The sequence below is a fragment of the Silurus meridionalis genome, chromosome 4 (assembly GCF_014805685.1).
Source record: "Silurus meridionalis isolate SWU-2019-XX chromosome 4, ASM1480568v1, whole genome shotgun sequence".
NCBI classification, from domain to species: Eukaryota; Metazoa; Chordata; class Actinopteri; order Siluriformes; family Siluridae; genus Silurus; species Silurus meridionalis.
The window spans coordinates 21,294,905-21,316,898 of NC_060887.1; the positions used below are offsets into that span (position 1 = coordinate 21,294,905).

Here is a 21,994-nt window from a genome sequence, read left to right on the forward strand (position 1 = left end):
AAGAGACGGTACGAAAACACGGCGATAGTCAAAAGAATAAAAATGATCGTGATCACATAATGGTGGAAACACAGTTAGCACTCGCAGTGTCTCGTGGATGCGGACTGCGTGCTAAAAGAGCTAAAAATAAAATTCAACACCGCCTATATGATCGCTTCAGTTCCCAGGCCATGCTGTAAAATGATGGCAGATGTGCACACGACAGGATGACTCGAAGTGTTTTACATTTTTTTAAGTTCATTCTTGTGTGCCACTTAAAAAATGTAATTTGGCACCTGTTGTTTTTCTCATAGGAGCCAATGGTTCCTTAATTGATTTTTTTATTTTTTTTGTCTGGAGCCCTTAAACTGCATGGTCTCAAATATATTTGTGCGCATTTAATAGATTTCAAGGAGAAGAAATGTATTTGGTCACAGACATACTTACAAGGACATTTACAAGATGGACTTTTCAAGAAAAGCTGGACATTGTGAGGAAAGGTCAGCCAAAACAATTCAAAGCAGTTGTTAGGTTTTCCAAAGATCATTTACACTTGAGTTTTCTTTCCTGTGGATTATGCACATAAACACACAATTTGCCATAATTTCTAATCCCCAGGAAAACCGTAATGCATAAAATAAATGCACTCTAAACCCAGGGTCATTCTGTGAAGTTAATATTGATGCTTCTGTTAGAGATGATTTATATCTGGTGGTGCAGCTGTGGCTGTAGTGAAAGGAGACTTGTTGGATTATTTCTTGCTTTTCTAATGCCATTCATTCTCACTGCATGTCTGTGATGCAGTAAACTGTTGTATTATGTTTCAGCATAATTTTGATGATTTCTATAGCCGTGATGTCATAATAATGGTCTTAATTGAATTGATCAGTGGCATCAGTAGGATGGGTTTGAAATACATGGCTTGCCACTGGTGGACAGTGAATATGCAATCATATACTGTGTTTGTTCAAACAACTAGAGAGATTGGTCTCTGGATGTGATGAGGGAAGACATGCAGGTAGTTGGTTTGGAAGAGGCAGATGTAGAGGACAGGTTAGTATGAAGACGGATGATCTATTGAACTATTCTGAAATAATGTCATCTTTACTGCTCAACAGTTGGAGTTTTTGTCCTGTCTATACCATGCTACCAGAACACCTTTTCCACAAAATAACTACACCATTTAAAAAATAAATTAAACTTGCTTTCATCACTGAAGTGAACTTTGGACCAGTTTTCCTCTGTCCACACAACATGCTCCTCAGCAAAGCTTAGTCTAGCCTTTTGATTCTTTCTGCTGATGAGAGGTTTGGTCACTGCAGAGTGGGCTTTCAGTCCAAATGCTCTTAAACGTCGAGACACTGTATGAGGAGACAGATCCTTACCCTGTTCAGCGCTGAACTGGTGAGCAATTCCAGCTGCAGTGTGAAAACGATTGCCCATTGAGATCCTCCGCAGTATCCTGTCCTCTCTTGTATTTGTCTTCCGTGACGACCAGCCTTCTTGGCGGACTTGAATGAGTTTGTGATGATGTAAAGATTCAATATTCTTGAAATCACAGATTTGGAACGACCAACTTGTCTTGCTATGGCTGATAGGGTCATCCCTTTGGCCTTCATCTGGACAACCTGCTGCCGGGGGCTTTCAGTCACTTTAGAACGGCCCACCATCTTGCAGAGTCAGTGAAACTGGAAGTTAGGCTGCCAGTTAAATAGGGGTTGACAGATAATCAAGGAAATTAGCACCAGGTTCCAGATTGTGTGTGTGTGTGTGTGTGTGTGTGTGTGTGTGTGTGTGTGTGTGTGTGTGTGTGTGTGTGTGTGTGTGTGTGTGTGTGTGTATGTATGTATATATGTATATGTGTGTATGTATGTATATGTATATATATATATATATATATATATATATATATATATATATATATATATATATATATATTGTGTGTGAATATATGTATGTGTGTATATATATATATATATGTATATGTGTATATATATATATATATATATATATATATATATATATATATATATATATAGTGTGTATATATATATATGTATATATATATATATGTATGTATATATATACACACACACACACACACACATATATATATATATATATATATATATATATATATATATATATATATATATGTATGTATGTATATATGTGTGTGTGTGTGTGTGTGTGTGTGTGTGTGTGTGTGTGTGTGTAAAATATTTTCTAGCAGTTATGTTTGTTTTTGCAGAGTATTTTCAGTTTTTCAAAAAGCTACTTATGACATTTTCCTAAGGTGTCTATCCATAGAACTTTGATTTTACTGTGGTATCTCACGGATCATTTGTTAATGTTGGTAGGATTTTTATGGAAATATCACAGTAGTCAGAAGATGAACTGATAAGATTTTGGATTTGATCCAGAAGGGGTCATAGTCACACCAAGGCCAGATGTCTAAAATAGTTTTCTTATATAGCCTACTTCCTGTTTGAAATGTATTTTAAGGGTAGTTCTGGCATTAAAAATAAAAATCAAGAGGGGTTTGTTAAATATTTGAACTATCCAATTTTATTTTTAATTCATTCCCTTTATTTTAAATGTATAGTTAGACAAGCTCTTGCTTCTCTGGTTTGTAGTATGCACTTTTCCAATGTTGGGCAGAGATCTCCATTAAGAGTTCTAATTTATGATTTGGGAGTTAAGGCTCTTCCACCGTACCCTGTAGTCCTCATCTTCATGACCTTACCCCTCCTCCATAGGCAACCCTCTTTTCTGTTTTAAATGACTTGAATCTTCTACTCAGCAGGACTCCAGATGGTAATCAGGCCCCTTGTATAGAAAAAAGGTTTTCCATGCTCTGTGGACCAGGAGCAAGGTCAGCTCTGAAATAGTGACCCAAAGACAATAAAGTTTGTCTGTTTCATTGTGATGGAATCCAAAGGCTCATTGTGTGTTGCAGCAGAGCTTTTTACGTAAGTTAAATTAAACCCCTATAAAAGAATGTGCTTTATGAAAATGTAGTTATAATGACATGCTGTTAGACATAATCTTTTATTTAGTAAAAAAAACTTTTCTTTTTTTTTTTAAAGATATCTTGTTGTTAAGATTAAAAATGCTAATACAAAATTAACATGTAGTGTTGATGGTCAATTAATAAATAAAAAACTCAGAAGTTGGTGCTTAATTACCAGTTCTGGTTTTTTTTTTTAATGTTAAAAAAAACTTAATTTGATATTAGAGGTGCGCTGGGCAAACCAAACTGAGCATTAGTCATGTGTGCACAGTAGTTATAGATACAGCCCAAACCTGTATGACCCAGCCCTGCATTCTAATTAAACTAAAGGCAAACTAGTTTAAAACTAAAGGTAATCTGGTGCATTGTTCATGAACGTTGCACTTTTGCTTGCTTGCTTAACAGCTGCCTCTGTTTTAAACACCCAAGTGCATTAGAGTCTACTCATAGAATGATTTCATTGCATTATTTGTTGCATTTTTACACTTGGCTGCATCCATTCACCTTCACACACATGATTGGTGTTTTTTACGCTTATAATTTCTGCTTCTTTATTTTATGCCTTTTTTTTTTTCTTTTACTGAATGTTTTTATTGGTCTTAAACTATTTACTTGCTCTCACTAATCTTGCATTTACCTAATATGTCTGTCTTTCATTCTAGCTGTCAGACCTTGCAAAATTAGTCTACATAGGAGCACGCAAGTTGTGATTGGAAATACAGTTTTACAAGCTTCATGAGTCACTTGACAGGAAAAACATGTAATTATATACCTGAGTTGAACTTTCAGTAAAACCTTCTAACCTAATCAAACAATGGCTAGGTCACTGTGCTTGTCTGCTAGATTTCTTGAATGTCTGTTTTGTTGCCAAAACCTTTGGCATATTTGGTATAGTTCCCATAAAGAAAGTAAGAAATATCTGTCCATCCAATATCTTTATATATGATCTAAATTTAAATAAAAAAACGGAAATGTTACATTTCAACCAATAACTCTTCTTGTGACTAGCAAGTTAGCTTGTTGGATTCCAATGACAAAGAATAAGCACAGGTCTTGCCAGTACACTTAATTGAGGTCAAACTGGAGTGTAATGCAGATTTTTCTTTTTTTTGTGTGTGTGGTAGCTAATCGATTTTCTCCTTCTTATATCAGGGCTGCATGTAGCAGATAAAGATGGAAGCGCACGGAGGACAAAAGAGTCTAGTCACTGAGCAAATTTTATCTGGATTTAATGCGAGAATCTAAAAGCAATTAAAAGGGGTGAAGTAAAACTTATCGGCCAGTGGGCTGGCCAGCAGTTACGGGTGCCCCTCTGAGCAGAATCTGACTGCAACAAAATAAATTTTATAGTTGAAAGGTTTGCTTTGAAAGGCCGTGGAGTGGTTTAAAGCAGGCTTCAACAGAGCAAGCTTCAGCTAAAATGTACAGTACTTTTCAGTGCATAGGAATGGGCGAGAATGAATTGTGAAACTTTTCTCATGACTCTGGAAGTATTGAATGTGCAGGATTATTATTATTTTTTTCCCTCTTGCTCTCGTCCTTTGTCTCTGTCTGTGTGCACACGTGTTTTTTTGGAGATTTTTTTTCCCCCCAGCGTCTCTGAAGGAGATTGACCTATTGAAATCACTGTGCAGCCATGTCTCTGTTGCCGTGGCAACGAAGGCTCACTTCTGCTTTTGATGAGATCATGTGACTGGAGTCTGCGTCACAAGGGGAGGAACTCTGTGCGAGTTTGCTTTTTTCATTCGGCTACTTGCGGCTTCGAAGAGTCTCCGAGTTGGTGAGTTTGACGAGGCTGCTCTCTGAACTGCCTGCTGCATAATCAGCCACACAGGGTTTGTGTAGTCGCCTGTTGCTCTCTGCGTTTGTGGCTCAGGGGAGACTGCAAGGTTATGGACATCTAAGGACTTGTATTGACGTAAAAGAAGAGGTATGTCTCTTCTGTGCTAATACCCAATTATTGCCTGAGCATCTCTTTCGCATATTTTAGAAAATAATAGATTATCGCTTTCTGTGTTTTACACTTACATGCACAAACCTTTTCCCATATTTTTTTCTCCTTCATCCCCATCTCCATCCACCCTGCTTCTCTTGTGCTTCCTCTATTTAATACATTCACAGTGAAACTTATATAATTTCCCTCTTATTTTCTCTTCCAGTCTCATTTTCTCACATACTCAGCCCCCTACATTTTTTCTTTCTCTCTCTCTCTCTCTCTCTCTCTCTCTCTCTCTCTCTCTCTCTCTCTCTCTCTCTCTCACACACTCTTTCTTTCTAACGGATATGAGGTCAGTGAATTCTCAAGAGGCTTGCCCTGGTATTTATGTTCAAGTTGATGTTGTGATTTAGGAGAAATTGAGTGTGGGGGAAGTGGGAAGGTGGGGTATTTTTTTAAAAAGATGGAGGGATGGAATATGCTTGTGGTTACATAGACTACAGGGTTGTTTTGATTTCTTGTTATGCTCATGTCTTATTAAAAGGACCAGGAATCATATGAAGAAAGTAAACCATGTGAAAGATAGTGGGGGAGATAGAGAGATGAAGTGAAGCTAGCTTGATCTCTGAAGTCATACAGCTCTTCTTTTTTTCTTTGTTTTTTTTCCCTTAATGTCTCCCCTCCTACTTCTTCAGAGTGTGGCTCTGTTTTGCAGTCTACCAAGGCATGACTGTCGAGAATGTATGTAGCTTATATTAATACTATTAATATTATTTATTATAATTTTTTTTAAAGCATTATGCAATGATGGTGTCTTCGGTGTCTGCAGTTGAAACAACAAAGTCTCTGCTATGGCAGTAGTGTCCATTCTCTTACACACACTTTTTCTCTCTTTCTGAAGGCCCGATGACAGGAACATACACACACACGCACACCAAGTGTGCGTGTGTGTGTTCCTGAAAGAGGATAAGATACAGTGCTGGCAGCTACATCAACACAACCCACATGTGTGGGAGGAGATTAGGCTCACAGCAACCACTGCTATTGTGTGTTATCAGCCTTGTCTGTTATTACAGACCCAGATTGTGTGTGTGTGCACTTGCACTTGGGCGTCAGTACTCAGATGCAGAATTATTCACATGATGATGATCATAACAAAATGATCATTACTCATGGATTTCAAATAATAACAGTACACACACACTACATTCATAGGTGGAGTGTGAATTGATTCAAATATTTATACGTTTATAGAACTACTTCTGTATCCTTCTTGCTGATGTGAAAATTGTATGTATGTAGTGCAGGCAGTAGAGAGCAATTAAAGAGCCTGGTTGTGTTAACACATTTTAACAGTAAAACCTGTGGCATACAAAATTAAATATATTGAGAGGATCCCTTATCTCTAAAACTTTAAAAGATTAACTTCTTTAAGGACACAGAGACGCATTGATTTTGTGATACTGTATCTGTTATACGGTTATCTATCTATTAGTCCTGCACTATTAATTGCATCGCAATCGTGATGTCAGCTTGTGCGATTATATGACAGCAAATGTTGCGATTTAATGAAATAATTAAGGGCATGTGTAGACACATACATTCTGAGAACAGTTTGCAGATTTTCCATGGCAATAACAAAACAAAACAAGACCATATAGCTTCAGTTTAAGCAGTGCACATGTGGTGTGTGTGGTCACGCGACTTTCCGGTGTGGAGCACCAGAAAAGGAGACCAGGTGAACGTGGATGCCGAGCAGACAGACACTGAAGTGGTAGCAAAAAACCGCTACGCCTGTTATATGGCGATATATTATCTTTAAGATCACCAACACTGAGCAGAGAGAGGAACTGTGCAAAATTGCTACATCACGTGGCAACATGACAAGTCTGTAACAGATCTCACTGATTCCAGGTTGGAAGGAAAAGATGACAGAAGACGGTTTAACAGACAAAGATTTCTTTTCTTTTCATTCACTTTCGCTCCGCTGCGTTCCTTCCCTCGTGCTCACGCACATCTTTCCTCGATGCGGAACACATTCCCTATTTGTTTGGACAGAATGTTTTTAATATCTTATTTTTTAAGACTATACAAATATGTGTATCTTGTATTAGAGCAGAATTTGGTGCTTTAAGTACAATTCTCTCATACTGACCACTGGATGTTCAACATGGCACCTCATTATAAAGACTCTCTGAGGATTTGAGAATTAGAATAGTTGCTCTTTACAAAGAGGCCGAGGCTATAAGAAGATCAGTAACACCCTTAAACTTAGTTACAGTCAGTGGCCAAAGTCATACAGAGGTTTTACAAGACCAGTTCCACTCGGAACAGCCCTCACATGGGTCGATCAAAAAAGTTGAGTCCTCGTGCTGTGCGTCAGGTGCAGAAGTTGGCTTCAAAAGTGGATGCATGAGTGCTACCAGTATTGCTTTAGAGGTTGTCAGTGTTCAGACCATACACACGTCCACTGCAACAAGTCAGTTTGCATGGCTTTCGTCCTAGAAGTAAACCTCTATTAAAGCTGACTCACAAGAAAGCACTCAAACAGTTTGCTGAAGACAACCTTGTCCACGAGCATGAATTACTGGAACTATTTCCTGTGGTCTGATGAGACTAAGATAAAATTGTTTGGATCAGATGGTGTCCTGCATGTGTGGCGACGCCCTGAGGAGTACCAAGGAAATTGGTGGTGGTTTCATAGTGGTCGGTCTGGGGCTGCATTAGTGTTTCTGGTACTGGGAAGCTACAGTTCATTGAGGAAAACATGGATTCCAACATGTACTGTGACATTCTGAAGCAGAACATGAGGCCCTTCATTCAGAAACTGGGCCAAAAGGCAGATTTCCAACATAACAACCCCAAACACACCAGCAAGATGACAACTGATTTGCTGAGGATGCTGAAGGTGAAGGTGATTGACTAGCCAAGTATGTCTCCAGACCAGAACCTTATTGAGCATCTTCAAGCGGACGGTGGAAAAGCGCCATGTGCCCAACATCCAGCAGCTCCATGATGTCATAAAGAGGATCCAAGCAACCTGTGCAGCTCTCGTGAATTTCATGCCAGGGGGATTAAGGCAGTGCTGGATAACAACGGTGCTCACACAAAATATTGACATAAAATATAAAGTGTGTATGTACACGTGTGTATGTATGTGTGTGTATATATGTATATAATCTGAACTCAAGCTTTGTCATTCTTCCACATATACAGTATAAAGAGATTGAAATGTTTATATTTGTGTATAATGAGAGAGAGAGAGAGAGAGAGAGAGAGAGAGAGAGAATTACTAGTTGCTAATACTAGCATTACTCTTTACTAAGGAATCAACATCAGGGTCTGTCTTGTGACAGAGAGAATCGGCTAATGAGTAAAGTTAATGCGTATCATGACATTTGTTAGTTCTGTGTTGTAATTTACAGTGTGTTTATTACAGTGCTGGCTAAAGGAGTAGAAACAAGCTCCTGAAGTTTATAGTTTGAATGGGGTGGTGAAGCAATGTGAGGATATTAGATGCTCAGATGATAATTGATGTGTGAAACTTGGCATTAAGCAAAAGCTTAGTGTACATGAGTGCCTGGCTGCTATTGCTGCTTGTTATACATTTATTTCTTTATTTATTTTATCTGTACAGCTGAAGATAAGTTTCTAAGTACGGCGCATAATAAGCACTTTTTCTTTGCTTAGATGTTTAAACTATTTGTGTTTTGTGTTTTTTTTGTGTAGCTGTGAGGCAGTGCTGAGCAGACACTGAGCTGTCAGAGATAGCTGTGTGGGCGTCCCCATTGTAGTATCTCAATGGCATCTTAGGGAAGGTCAGGGGTCACTGAGGCTTCACTCATTAAAGGGTTGGATTAAAAATAAGTCTTAAGATCCTGCTCTACACTCACTGGCAGAGGATTTTGTGTAGTTGAGCAACAATATGAAACTGGCTGAGAAATATGTGCAACTTATTTTCTAAATTCCAGCACTTCTAAGCATTAATAGGATTAGGGATTTACCTTGGAATAAGTGAAATCAAACCATTATTTTATATAACTGTAAACGCTTTATAATTATACATTTGTAAGCATTCAGGCTTAATAAAACTTTCCAGTGTTAGTAACATCTCCCCAACCTGGACTAGTAGGAGCAGTGAGAAATGTTCAAAAGGCTATTTTTGCTCATCATGTCTCCTCTGCTATAGGACTGTGTGTCAGAATATCTGTCATCACACAGCAAGCTGGAGACACAGCTGCTCATCTTTTGTAGTTCTTTAGTAAAGGCTGAAAGAGATGATGGCAAAGGAATGCTCATTATATGTATAGTTTAGCTCATTGCATGTGTATTTTCAGTTTTTTTTTTTGAAAGAATTTGGCAGCTGTTATAGCCTCCACAGTTCGTTTTTTCCTGCTACTTGACAGTGTGCTGATGACTATCAGTGGCTTCATGTGTCCTTGTAAGGAATGTTTTATGTGTTACTCCGGCAAGTCCAGCACTCCTTACATCTCAGCCACCATTAATGAAAAATAGCTGAAATACTAGAGCACTGCAGATTGGTTGGGATCCTCTGCACACAGTTTTATCCGCACTTGTCATTGAGTTGTTTTGAAAATATCAGTAGTCTAGCAACATGGACCATTTTGTCTGCTGTTTTATTAAGTTTATATTAAGAAACAAGGATTAATTATTCATTTATACATTTTACTAATGTAGTCAGGCTTCTTTATCAATGAGGAATTCCACTGTCATAAGAGTCATGTACAACTATATATAAAGATATTTTTCTTCTCACTGTAAAAGATCAAATATTATTGATAGTCCTGCAGGCTTACTTTTTGTTCTGTCAAATTTTCCACAATGATTTCTGCTAAACAACAAAAATCGCATGAATACTTGCGTTCTATAATGTCATATTTTTTAAATTCAGGATGTAATACACTAGATGACATATAGTGACTGTACTCATGCATGCAATAATAGAGATTATGTGAAGACTAACAGTATTGTGTGCACAATGTCAAATTTAAGTACCATTTTTGCATTTTCAGAAAATTTCCATTAGATTCATTCTTTGATGCGAAACAATGAAGCTGAACACTTACACAGCCTACAGCATGTGAGTGTGGTTGCGGAGCAACACCACCCCACTGATGATTGAAAAGTCACAGATTGGCTTTACATCTGTGGATGGTGCTGTTCCAATCTATCTTCCATTTAAAAACAGGCACCGGGCTGCCAGTCATATCAAATTACTACACTGCTTTCACATGCCTTGTGTGATAAATATCTGGTGACATTTCAGTAAACTGCTTAAGACCATATTCAGGAATCTTTTAACCTCTAACACTGTGTAACAAACGCCATCAGATTAATTCCGTCACAGTAGCATCATGTGTACGTCATGCCCTAGTCACATGGTATAAACCTGGCTTTGGTTAGTGTTGTCTGTGGCTTAAAATTTTAAGGAATTGGATAATGTATTTGCAGATCTGAGAGAGTTCACATCAGTGCTGATATATTAACACTTTAAATCCTGCCAAAAGTCAATTTGAATATAAAAATATTTAACTGTCTGGTTGTTAAGTTTGTTTAGAGCAAAGAATGCAAAGTAAGTAAATAAAATGTTTAGTGTCTGTAACTGGCACCTTCGCAGTCTGGTTATGCTAAAACATTGATTATATTATTCTAAATATAATTAAGTGTTCAATATAAGTGACAAAACATTTCTGCAAAAGGAGGACAATAATTGAGAATCTGAAATTTACTTTTGTAAATTGATGAAATGTTAACATTTGAATATCTGCCTTTGTAACAATTCATCTGAATGAAAATTTACCAACCTGTTCATCCGGTGTGACAGAAAAGGTTTCCCAATCAAGACGTTACAGTGGTTGCACTAGATTGCACAAATTCGCTGAATCTGTTGTAATAATAATAATAATAATAATAATAATAATAATATGTCGATTTAGTATTTTAAAAGCGCCCTTTTTTTTTCTAAGCCAAAATGAAGCATGCTGTATAGGGATGAAAATAAAAGCCCGGATGTGCTAAAAGGCTATATGTTTTACACCGTCTCTGACAGAGAGGTAGTGACATGTCTCCTGGGTCATGTCATTCTCACAGCTGTAATATTGGAGAGAGACAATATCTCTAGCACAATGGAATGTTTCAGTTAAGATTGAGATGTGGGAAGAAGCAGGAAGGCTTTGTTGTCTGTGTTTTTCTGAACATTAATGCAAAACATTGTCAGGTAGTCAAAGTAGTCACTGAAAATATAGAAGTTTTGTATAAAACCTGTTCTCAACTTATATTGGAGAAAAACAGGTGCTAAATAAAAAATTGTTCCTAATAATCACTTTAAAACAGGTTTGGTTTCGATCCTCTGATATTAATCTCTTAAACTCACATATTTGACATTTTTACATTAATTACTTATTAACTTTTCTATTATATAAAATATGGACTTTAAATTCTTCTTCTTTCAGCTTCTTCCATTAGGGGTCGCCACAGGAGATCATCCGTCTCCCCTGTCCTCTACATCTGCCTTTTTGCCTCACCACATCCATTAACCTTCTCCTTGGTCTTCCTCTTTTCTTCCTTTCAGGTGGCTCCATCCTCAGCATTCTCCTACCAATATACCCCATGTCCCTCCTCTGCACATGTCCAAACCATTTCAATCGCGCCTCTCTCACATTGTCTCCAAAACGTCCTACTGTGCTGTCCCTCTAATAAACTTGTTTCTAATCCTGTCCATCCTCCTCACTCTCAACGAAAACCTCAACATCTTCAACTCTGCTACCTCCAGCTCCACCTCCTGTCTTTTACTCCATGCCACTGTCTCAAAACCATGCGACATTGCAGATCTCACCACAGTCCTATAAACTTTCCCTTTCAGTCCTGCAGATACCCTTCTATCACAAATCACTCCTGCCACTCATCTCCACCCACTCCACCCTGCCTGCACTCTTTTCTTCACTTCTCTAACACACTCTCTATTACTTTGCACTGTTGACCCCAGGTACCTGAACTCCTCCACCTTCTCCACCTCTTCTCCCTGCAACCGCACCCCTCTACTATCCTCCCTCTTATTTACACACATGTACTCTGTCTTACTCCTGCTGACCTTCATTCCCCTTCTCTCCAGCACATACCTCCACCTCTCCAGGCTCTTCTCAACCTGCTCCCTACTCTCACAACAAATAACAATATCATCCGCAAACAACATAGTCCAAGGAGACTCCTGTCTAAACCTCGTCCATCACCACTGCAAACAGGAAAGGGCTCATAGCCGATTCTTGATGCAGTCCAACCTCCATCTTGAACCAGTCTGTCGTTCCTGCTGTCACACTGTCCTCATACATGTCCTGCACCACCCTCACATACTTCTGACACACCTGACTTCCTCATACAATACCACAACTTTTCTCTCTGCACCCTGTCATACGCTTTCTCTAAATCCACAAACACGCAATGCAACTTCTTCTGACCTTCTCTATACTTCTCCATCAACATTCTCAAAGCAAATAATGCATCTGTGGTGCTCTTCCTCTGCAAAAAACCATACTGTTGCTCACAGTTGGTCACCTCTTCTCTCAGCCTGGCTTCCACTACTCTTTCCCATAACTTCATGGTGTGACTGATCAACTTTATTCCCCTGTAGTTACTGCAGGTCTGCACATCTCCCTTATTCTCAAATATCGTTACCAGCACACTCCTCCTCCACTCCTCAGGCATCCTCTCACCTTCGAAAATCTTGTTAAAAACTCCACTGCCATCTCTCTTAAACATGTCCACGCTTCTACCGGTATGTCTTCTGGTCAAACCGATTTTTCACTCTTCATCCTCTTAATAGCTGATTTTACTTCCTCCTTACTAATCCTATCCACTTCCTGCTTCACCATCTCTGCACTATCCAACCTCTCTCTCTCTCTCTCTCTCTCTCTCTCTCTCTCTCTCTCTCTCTCTCTCTCTCTCTCATTTTCCTCATTCATCAGCTGCTCAAAATACTCCCTCCATCTTCTCAACACACTCTCCTCACTAGTCAACACATTTCCATCTCCATCCTTTATTGCTCTAACTTGCAGCACATCACACCAAGAACCTCTCTAGTTGTCTCCCTAATCACTTCTGCAGTAGTTGCCCAATCATCCAGCACCTCTTCACCACCACCGAGCCTCTGTCTGACCTCTTCCCTAAATCTCACACTATGATCCTCCTTCTTTTTAAAATAAGTGTTCATCACTGCCATTTCCATCCTTTTAGCAAAATCTACCACCATCTGCCCTTCCACATTCCTTTCCTTAGGGCCATACCTACCCATCACCTCCTCATCACCTCTGTTCCCTTCACCTACATGCCTATTTAAATTTGCCCCAATCACCAATCTTTCATTCCTAGGTTCCCCTTCCACCACTTCATGTAGTTCACTTCAGAATTTTTCTTTCTCCTCCATCTCACAACCCACTTGTGGAACATAAGCAGTGATGACATTTATCATCACGCTTCAACTTCCAGCTTTACGGTCATCACCCTATCAAAAACTCTCTTCACCTCCACTACACCCCTACATCATTTCTTTTTCCATCCACACCATGATAGAACAGTTTAAACCTCCTCCAATGTTCCTGGCCTTACTCCATTTCCACTTGGTCTCCTGAACATACAACATATCAATCTTTTTCCTCCCCATCATATCAGCTACCTCTCTCCCTTTACCAGTCGTAGTAGCGATGATGTTTGATTACTGCATTCCTCTGTACAAAATAAGACCATGTTATCTGCCATGGATGGTAAACAAAATCTTTTTGTCTATAATTTATCTAATGAATTGGATGAAGCACCAAGACCAAGGGCTCAATGTGCTTGGCGGTAAAATGCCAGTTTGGCACTGTATGGGCATTAGATTTAATAGAAGATAAAGTACCATGCTCTGTACCCTTTTCTCCCTCAGTCTTTACCACCTTTACATACATGTTACAGAACCTAATAACATTGATTTTAATTTTTTTGAGCACCATTCTATTAATGCAGCTGCCAGGCTACATGTGAGAACATGAATATGCAAGACAATGCCACAAATGCTTCTCTCATCTCCGATAGCTAACTGGCTAACCAGTTGGCAGTAAACTAACTTTATCCTCCGTAAGACACAAGTGGGATGTCACATTTTCTGTGATTTACTTACAACACAATGCTTAAATAAATTGTAACTAGGGCTGCATGTGTTGTAAACACTCTTAAGCAAATCAAGTGTTGCAGAATCTCTCAAAGGAGAGCCAAATACTTAAAACACACTCATGCCTTATGAACATTTATGGAGATGAAAATTAAATAAAGGTTGAGTTTTTCTTCACCAAATGATTGAGTAGAAAGCCAGAGATTTATGTTACAGAAAGCTGCATGAGATTGACATTATGGTGAACACGATTTCTTAAGCAAGTGTTTGCGTAGACCATTTGTATGGATGCCCGTTTACGCCACTGAATAAAAAATAGTTATTGCAACTTTTTAATCTCACAATTCTGAAATTCAACAAAAAAATTCAGAAAAAAAATCTGAATTGTGAGATATGAACTCGCAAATGCGAGTTATAAAGTCAGAATTCTGACTTGTTTTCTCAGGATTGCGAGTTTGCTCATTTGCTACACTTTCTGGCAAAGCACCATAGAAAACCACGTGATGTGATTCTTACAGAATATGGGAGCTACCTTTTTAAGGTAAACAGAGCTTTGTATGCCATTTTCCAGATGATAAGTTATGGCTATATTAACTCTTTGGCATGAGAATCCTTTACTATTTGTGTTATAATAGATATGAGAGGAAAAAGTCAAAAACCAGTTTACATTGCAAAACTTTCTCAGAGCCTGATTTATGGGGGCATCTATTATGAATGCTGAATATTTTTTTCTGTTTTGAGTATTGAGTGTTTCTATAGCAATGTGGCAAAAGGTCAATCTCAGCTAATTAAACAGAAGAGTCTCCTGGGTTTTGACTGACTTATGAATTAAAACAACACACAGTGAACAGATAACATTAACCCATGCAGCAGGCTACACAAATATTAATATTATAATTCACTATATTAATATATGTAATTATCAATAATTTCTTGTGTGTGTATATATATATATATATATATATATATATATATATATATATATATATATATATATATATATATATATATATATATATATAATATGCATTCTGCTGTATTCATTCATATTTCTGTCTGTATTTGTTGAGCTGATTAATCGATTAGTTTTTAATATTCTAATCAACATGGGCATGGACAAATATAGATGCTTTATGCAAATGTATGTTTATTATTAGTGAAACCAAACTCAACATAGAGCATGAAGACAATAGTCTTGTGAATGTTTTAAAGTAATTATGATGTTTAAATTACATTAATTTAAGGACACCAAATGGAACTTTACTATGTTTTCACGCAGGTGGTTTTAATTGCTGAATGTGTTCATTATGGCGGATTTTGGTGCTGAATTGAGATTTGGCGCATCAGTAAAACAAATGTTTATTGATTCCAAAAAAATTGTCGTGGGAGTTTATATTTTTTTATATCTGAGTAAAGAATGAATGTTGTGAAAAAACGTGTTGCATTGAAGGTTTTAATTTTGACTTTTTATTTATTTATATTTGTAATAAAAATGGTCAAACATAAATGCATGCTGCATTAATCGCATGTTAATAAAATTTGTGCCCATTAAAATTAATTTGCGTTAACGCGTTATTAATGCATTAATTTTGACAAAAATAAATACAGGTAGTCGTCGACTTACGACTACAATTGGGACCGACAAATTGGTCGTAACACGATTTGGTCGTAAGTAGAGTAGGCTATATGTACAGTACTGTGAAATGATGCCAGAAGCTGGTTAAAAAATAACGTACGCCGCGGCTAGCGATTGTAGTCGTAAAGTCGAATGGTCGTAAGTTGCATAGGTTGTAAGTCGACGACTACCTGTATATATTTGCATTTTCATGGCAAGCAGAGTGAAGGGGCATTTGAAGAGGGTCTATAAAACCATCCATCCAAACCTGACAATTATATGGTATTTTTTCATTATTTCTTTGAAATCATAATCTCTGAATTTTCAGACTGGAAACACAGTGTTCGAACCATAACAGTTTGCTGATTGAAGAAGATTGGAGGGGATAATGACTGCATGTGTTTTTTCATGCTCCACCCATTACCATGCATTGACCATGATGCTAAGCCTAATTGACCAATATTGGTAGGGCTCGGGGCTTTCATAAATCAGAACCTTGTCTTACACTCTCATCAATCTCACAATCTCCTCTTTCTCTTTGTGAGTCAAACACTGTGGTGAGCTCTGCTTCACTCAGTCTCAATCAAGCCATGAAATGTTCAGAACAGATTTCCATGGCAACTGCCTGATGAATCTGACTGGTTATATTACCTGTTATTATGAAGAGACTTCTAGAGCCTAGAGAATGAGCAGGGCACACAGTTATTCCTGAAGCTTCCAGGCTGCTGTATTCATTCATATTTCTGTCTGGATTTGTTGAGCTGATGAATCTATTAGCATCACTATTGTCCTAAAACAAGTGGTTTGTGAGGGAAAAGGGTTAAAAAAATAATCCATTTGAGGGAAAATGGCCCAGGTGTTAAAAAAAACTGAATGCAAATATAATTAAAATACTAAAGACTTATTTCTGACATCTATTAATTGCATTTATATTAAGAAAATTAATTATCATTCTAATTTTATTGAATTGTGTGTGAATTGGGTCCACTAAGAGAGCATTTGTGTAAATGTGGAAAAATTAAATGCAACTCGTAACCTTATTTGTGCAAATATGTGAGATGCATTTTAATGGCTGTGTTCAGACGGCATTGTGTGCAGTAGTGAGCGTTGACTGCTTGTTCTTTAAACATCCATGCTGTTGTGTGCAGTGCGCAGTTTCCAGTCCTCCTGAGAAACATGTATAATACAAAAATGTAGTGCAATTAGAGCTGTGCTTAATAATGGTGTTACTATGGTAACATGCAGCCACAGTGCTGAATTTTAAGTATAGTTCATATATATATATATATATATATATATATATATATATATATATATATATATATAAGAACTATACTTAAAATTCAGCACTGTGGCTGCATGTTACCATAGTAACACACACTATATACTCTGATTAATAATGATTAATTAGATGACTGACTAATCTTGCATTTCTTTAAAAGTATTTATCTGATATATAAATGCATCAGTTTTTAATGTGCTTTATAATGCTTTATAATGTGCAGAAGGTATGGTGTGGCCATGCCTCAGGGTTTTGTGTAAAGCGGCCAAATAAAGTCCTGCCTAGTGTGAGGCTGCATATATCTTGACACAAGCAATATAATGCACTGTTTAGATTGGTGGACTAGAGTTATAAATAATACATTATTGCTTTTAAATTCCAATTAGGGGTGTAAAGGTAAACATTAACAGTTCGGTACGTACCTCTGTTATAAGTCACAGTTTGGTTCAATTTCAGTACAGTTGAATGAAATGCAAAACATAAAATTCCTTTTTTTTTTTTGCAGTTTATTATTATTGACATTTGTGATCATTTGAACAGTTATTATTTACTCAAACAGGCATTTTTTCTAAATGGTTTTAAAAATAAGTAATATTTTATAAAAAAAAAAAAATAAAATAGAATAAATCTAATTAATGCAACACACTGTTTATTATATGATTAAGCTGAATATTCATTTAAATTGACACACATTAAAATGTAATAGTTAACATTTTTTTAGACCCCATTTGGGTAATACAGATAAGTATGTGAAAATACAGATGTGTGTGGGGTAATACAGATGTGTGTTTTACATGTAATATTTAATTTTGATCTGTCTTCATATGAAGTGTCTTCAAATGTCTTCAATGCTTCCATCCTTCAATTATTCACTCCCTCATTATGTGGAATTGTCAGTTTTTTCTCCTTTTAAGAGAAATTCTTGAAACTGGACATAAAGCGCTAAAGAACCATATTGCTAGCATTAGCCAAAAGTCATTTCCAGGCTAGCAGCTAATGCTAGCGCTATTGATTCTTTAGCGTATTGTGCCCAGCTTCAAGAATTCCTTGTTCCTTTACTTTATTTACATTTTTTTACTTTCATTTTACTGCAAGTTGTCCTGTCCTTTAGCGTTTTCATGCATATTTCCACTACGGTGTGAGTAGCCACAGTGGCACTGTGCCAACTCAATTTATATATATATATATATATATATATATATATATATGGCACTGGCATTGTTGTTTAATAACAATAAAAACTTGCACTTAAAGTGTGAGGCAGAGACGAACTGAACAAACTTGTGGTCCACCACTTAATACTGTATGTTCCTGAGGGAATTCTGATTTCCAGATGCTCTGCACATAAAAAGGATTGCGAGCCCTGTACCGAAAATTGTCGATACAAATACGTATATCGTTACACCCCTAATTTATTTATTTAATGTGACTGAAATGTTATTGTCTGCTAGACTACTTGGTTCTTGTTATGATGTACATTGTAGCCATGATAATCAGTTGATATCTCACCAGTATCTCCTTTTTCTTTCTTGCTGTTTTTAGAGGAAAACTAAAACAGCATGTCTGTTGTGGAAAGTGTAGACTCCTCTGTCCTGAAGTCTTCAGCCAAAAAACTTTACAAAGCCCTGGTACTCAAGAATAAAACTAAATATATGCCTTCCCCAGATCAATGATTATGTCAGAGTCTACCATACTGAGGAATAAACAGCAGAAAGCTCCTGTGCTGCTGAATTCAAATTGTCTTGGTTTATTTGTATATTTGAACAAATAAAAAAATTAAAAATTCATTGAACAAAAGGTCACAATTGCTTATGATTAATGTAACATTACTGTTGTAATGCATATTATTTAAAGCTAAATAATGTTTGAACAGAGTTATTATATATTTCCTGTTGTGTCCTCATTTAAACCGTCATGCAGATCTCATTCATAATGACACATTGTGTCAGCGGTGTTTAATCCTATGCCTCTATCTACATCAGAGTCGGTGTGTGTTTGTGCACAGGCTACGAGTGGGTGATCATATATGTTATTAAATAATATGAGTAAGTCTTCCTGCCTCAGACCATGTCAGTGTGAGAAGCGGTTTATGTAACATATTCTATATCAAAGCATGACTGTGTTTCTGTACACAAGGGAACTGTGCTTTATATGAAGTGAATCATATGAAAAGGTAAAAGCCTCATTGGGCAAATTACCTTGGAGGATGCATCAATCCAGCTTGAGCTAACTGACATGTATTGGATTTAAAACGCTGCTTTATTGAGTAGCATCAGTGCCCCAGATCTCTAAAGTCTCAGGATTGATCCTGAACTCTGGTTGCTGTTGGAGTTTAGTGCGTTTCCCTGTAAAGAAGCAGTTAGCTCAGACAGTGTGTCTTCATTTTACTTGCGGGAGAAAAGGCATGTTTGCAGGCACTGCTTAGGACAGATCTCAATCCCTTTTAAGGATGCAGTTTGATAATCAATTTAGTTAGAGAAGGATCAAATAATTCTTAACACAAAGATCAAATCAAAGATGCGTCTCTTTATCTGTACGTACCTGTATGTTTTATCAGTTTCATTATATTAGAGCATATATATCAAATAAAGACGCCACATTAGAAAATGTGAAAAAGTTCTTTTCCACCTTAACCACGTTTGTTAGTTTAGTCTGCATTCTTGAATTATTTCTAAAGCAAACAAGGTAATTTATTGCAGTGAGATAAGAAATGATGTTTGCTCTTGTTTCTGGGATGGTGTATGGAGCAGTAATGTCTGCATAAGGCTGTGTGCATGCGTGTGTGTGTGTTGGCACTCTAAGCAATGCTCAGGTTTCATTACAGTAACTTTGTGTTCTATTATCTCTGTTTTATAACCTTGTAGTTATATATCAGTGCAGAGAGTTTTATTTTGCCTCTTCTGATTTTAGACCTGCATGTGTTTTCCTTCTTGAGCAACAGTGATGTCAGTGTGCAACTGAAATTTTTTTTATTAATTTATTCACTTGATATGCATTGATATAATGAAATGTGGAAGAAGGTAGATGATGTCTTGAATAACTCTTAATGTAACTTTCTTTTCTAAAAAAAGAAAATTTTCATATTATAAAACTAAGTGGTGGATCTTGTTTATTTATTGGGTATGAAGATTTACATTAACTATTATTGCCCTGAATTTCACAATATGAGTAGATGAAAAATATTTTTTCTATGTTTTACTATGTGGTTTTTCTCTGGTCTTTTTAAAGCTCTAACGTGAATCTCAAGCATGGGGAAGCAGAACAGCAAGCTGCGGCCAGAGGTGATGCAAGACCTGCTGGAGAGCACAGATTTCACCGAGCACGAGATCCAAGAGTGGTACAAAGGCTTCTTGCGGGACTGCCCAAGTGGCCATCTATCTATGGACGAGTTCAAAAAGATCTATGGCAACTTCTTTCCTTATGGAGATGCCTCCAAATTTGCTGAGCACGTGTTCCGTACCTTCGATGCCAATGGTGATGGCACTATAGACTTTAGGGAGTTTATCATTGCCCTCAGCGTCACGTCACGAGGAAAGCTGGAGCAGAAGTTGAAATGGGCTTTCAGCATGTATGACCTGGATGGAAATGGGTATATCAGTAAGGCAGAGATGCTGGAAATTGTGCAGGTATGTGCAAAAAAACTAAGAATAGCTCATCTTTAAATGGGTGGGAAATGGGTCGGTGGTAAAACATCACACCAGTGCTAGAATATATCTCACAACTGAAAAGAAAGTCAGTCTTGTTTTGATTTGGTTTCAAACAATAAGGCTTTCCTTCAGATCCTGCTTTTTTACAAGTCTATTTTTGTCTGTTCTTGGAATTGGGCCTGGCTGAGATTCTTCTGACTCTTTAACAGTAATTTAGCAGCAAGTGGCTGCTCAGATTTTAAGACTCTGCCCAAATAGGGCCTGAGTAGGAATTTGCACATACTGACACTTGAACATGTTTGTTTGAACATTATCTGTTTATGCAGCATTATAAATGTCTAAATAAATTGGGGTGTGAACAATGGTTACTGTGTTTGTGACGATTGCAGTTAATGCAACTTGATTCGTTTCAGTGAATCATTCGAAATGTTCTGTGTCGTTCCCAGAGTAGTTATATGTAATGCTTTATGATCGTTAGTAAACTCATGGTTATTATTGTTTAGGGAAATTAATAGAATTGTGTTGTTGTTGTTTACCAGCTCAGGAAGATAAAGTCCAGATTACTTTCTGTACTGCATAATTTTCTACTGTTTACATTTCCATGGAGATGAAATAGTGGTTGTTCTAAGGCCCACACCAGCAGTTTAAAGCAGTGTAATTAGAGCATGTTCTTTTGTGTGTGGTACTGAACGACATGTGCCTTAAAAAAACGAAGAGTTGCCTTTGCTGTAGCACAAGAGAAGGAGTCACTGCTTCTCTAAAATATCTGATCTAATGTATGTCTCAGTGCTCATGGTGTGTATTTGCTTAAATGTATAAGCATGGTATTATTTATTCTCATATCTTTTCAGCATCTTATGTTTGTGCTTTTTGTTCCTCTGCTTTGTCCTCTTCCTAGTCATGTTACAGCCAAGACAGTCACGTATAGATAATTTCAAAGCTATATTCACACTTTCACTGTTATTTCACTTCAAATGGTGTTTTTTTTTATATGCCATCTTAGAGTAACTGTGAATGTTAGGCAGAATTCTGGATTGCTTGTATCGTGGGATTGTTTGGGTCTACAGGATAGTGATTCAAAAGCAAATACAGTGGAACCCGGTTATGTCGATGTCCTAGGGGGTCGCCAAAAAGCAGGTGTTTTCTCGGCCGCTTTCTCTGAAGCTCTCGGCTTCAATTGCGCACATACGGTGCTCGTTTAGCATCATCACCTGCTCCTATTTAAACTTCCACACTCTCACCGTCCGTTATTGTTGGTATATGTTGGTTCACGGTGGTCGTTGTTATCGCTCATGTGTATCCCGGTACGTGCCTTCCCACCGGCACTCTCTCAACGGCTGCGCTTTTCTTCCCAATGCA

At 37.4% G+C, this 21,994-nt stretch overlaps 1 protein-coding gene across 4 annotated transcripts in view; it reads left to right on the forward strand.

Annotated features, from left to right (window-relative positions):
- The window catches only part of ncalda (neurocalcin delta a), a 42,158-nt gene that overhangs the window by 15,434 nt on the left and 4,730 nt on the right, over nucleotides 1–21,994 (forward strand). For 2 of the 4 annotated variants that reach the window (XM_046847307.1, XM_046847308.1), the window contains one exon: nucleotides 20,217–20,614. In XM_046847307.1, the coding sequence (XP_046703263.1) occupies nucleotides 20,237–20,614 (378 nt within the window). In that variant the 5' untranslated portion in view covers nucleotides 20,217–20,236. The other 2 variants (XM_046847309.1, XM_046847306.1) reach the window with 2 other exon arrangements.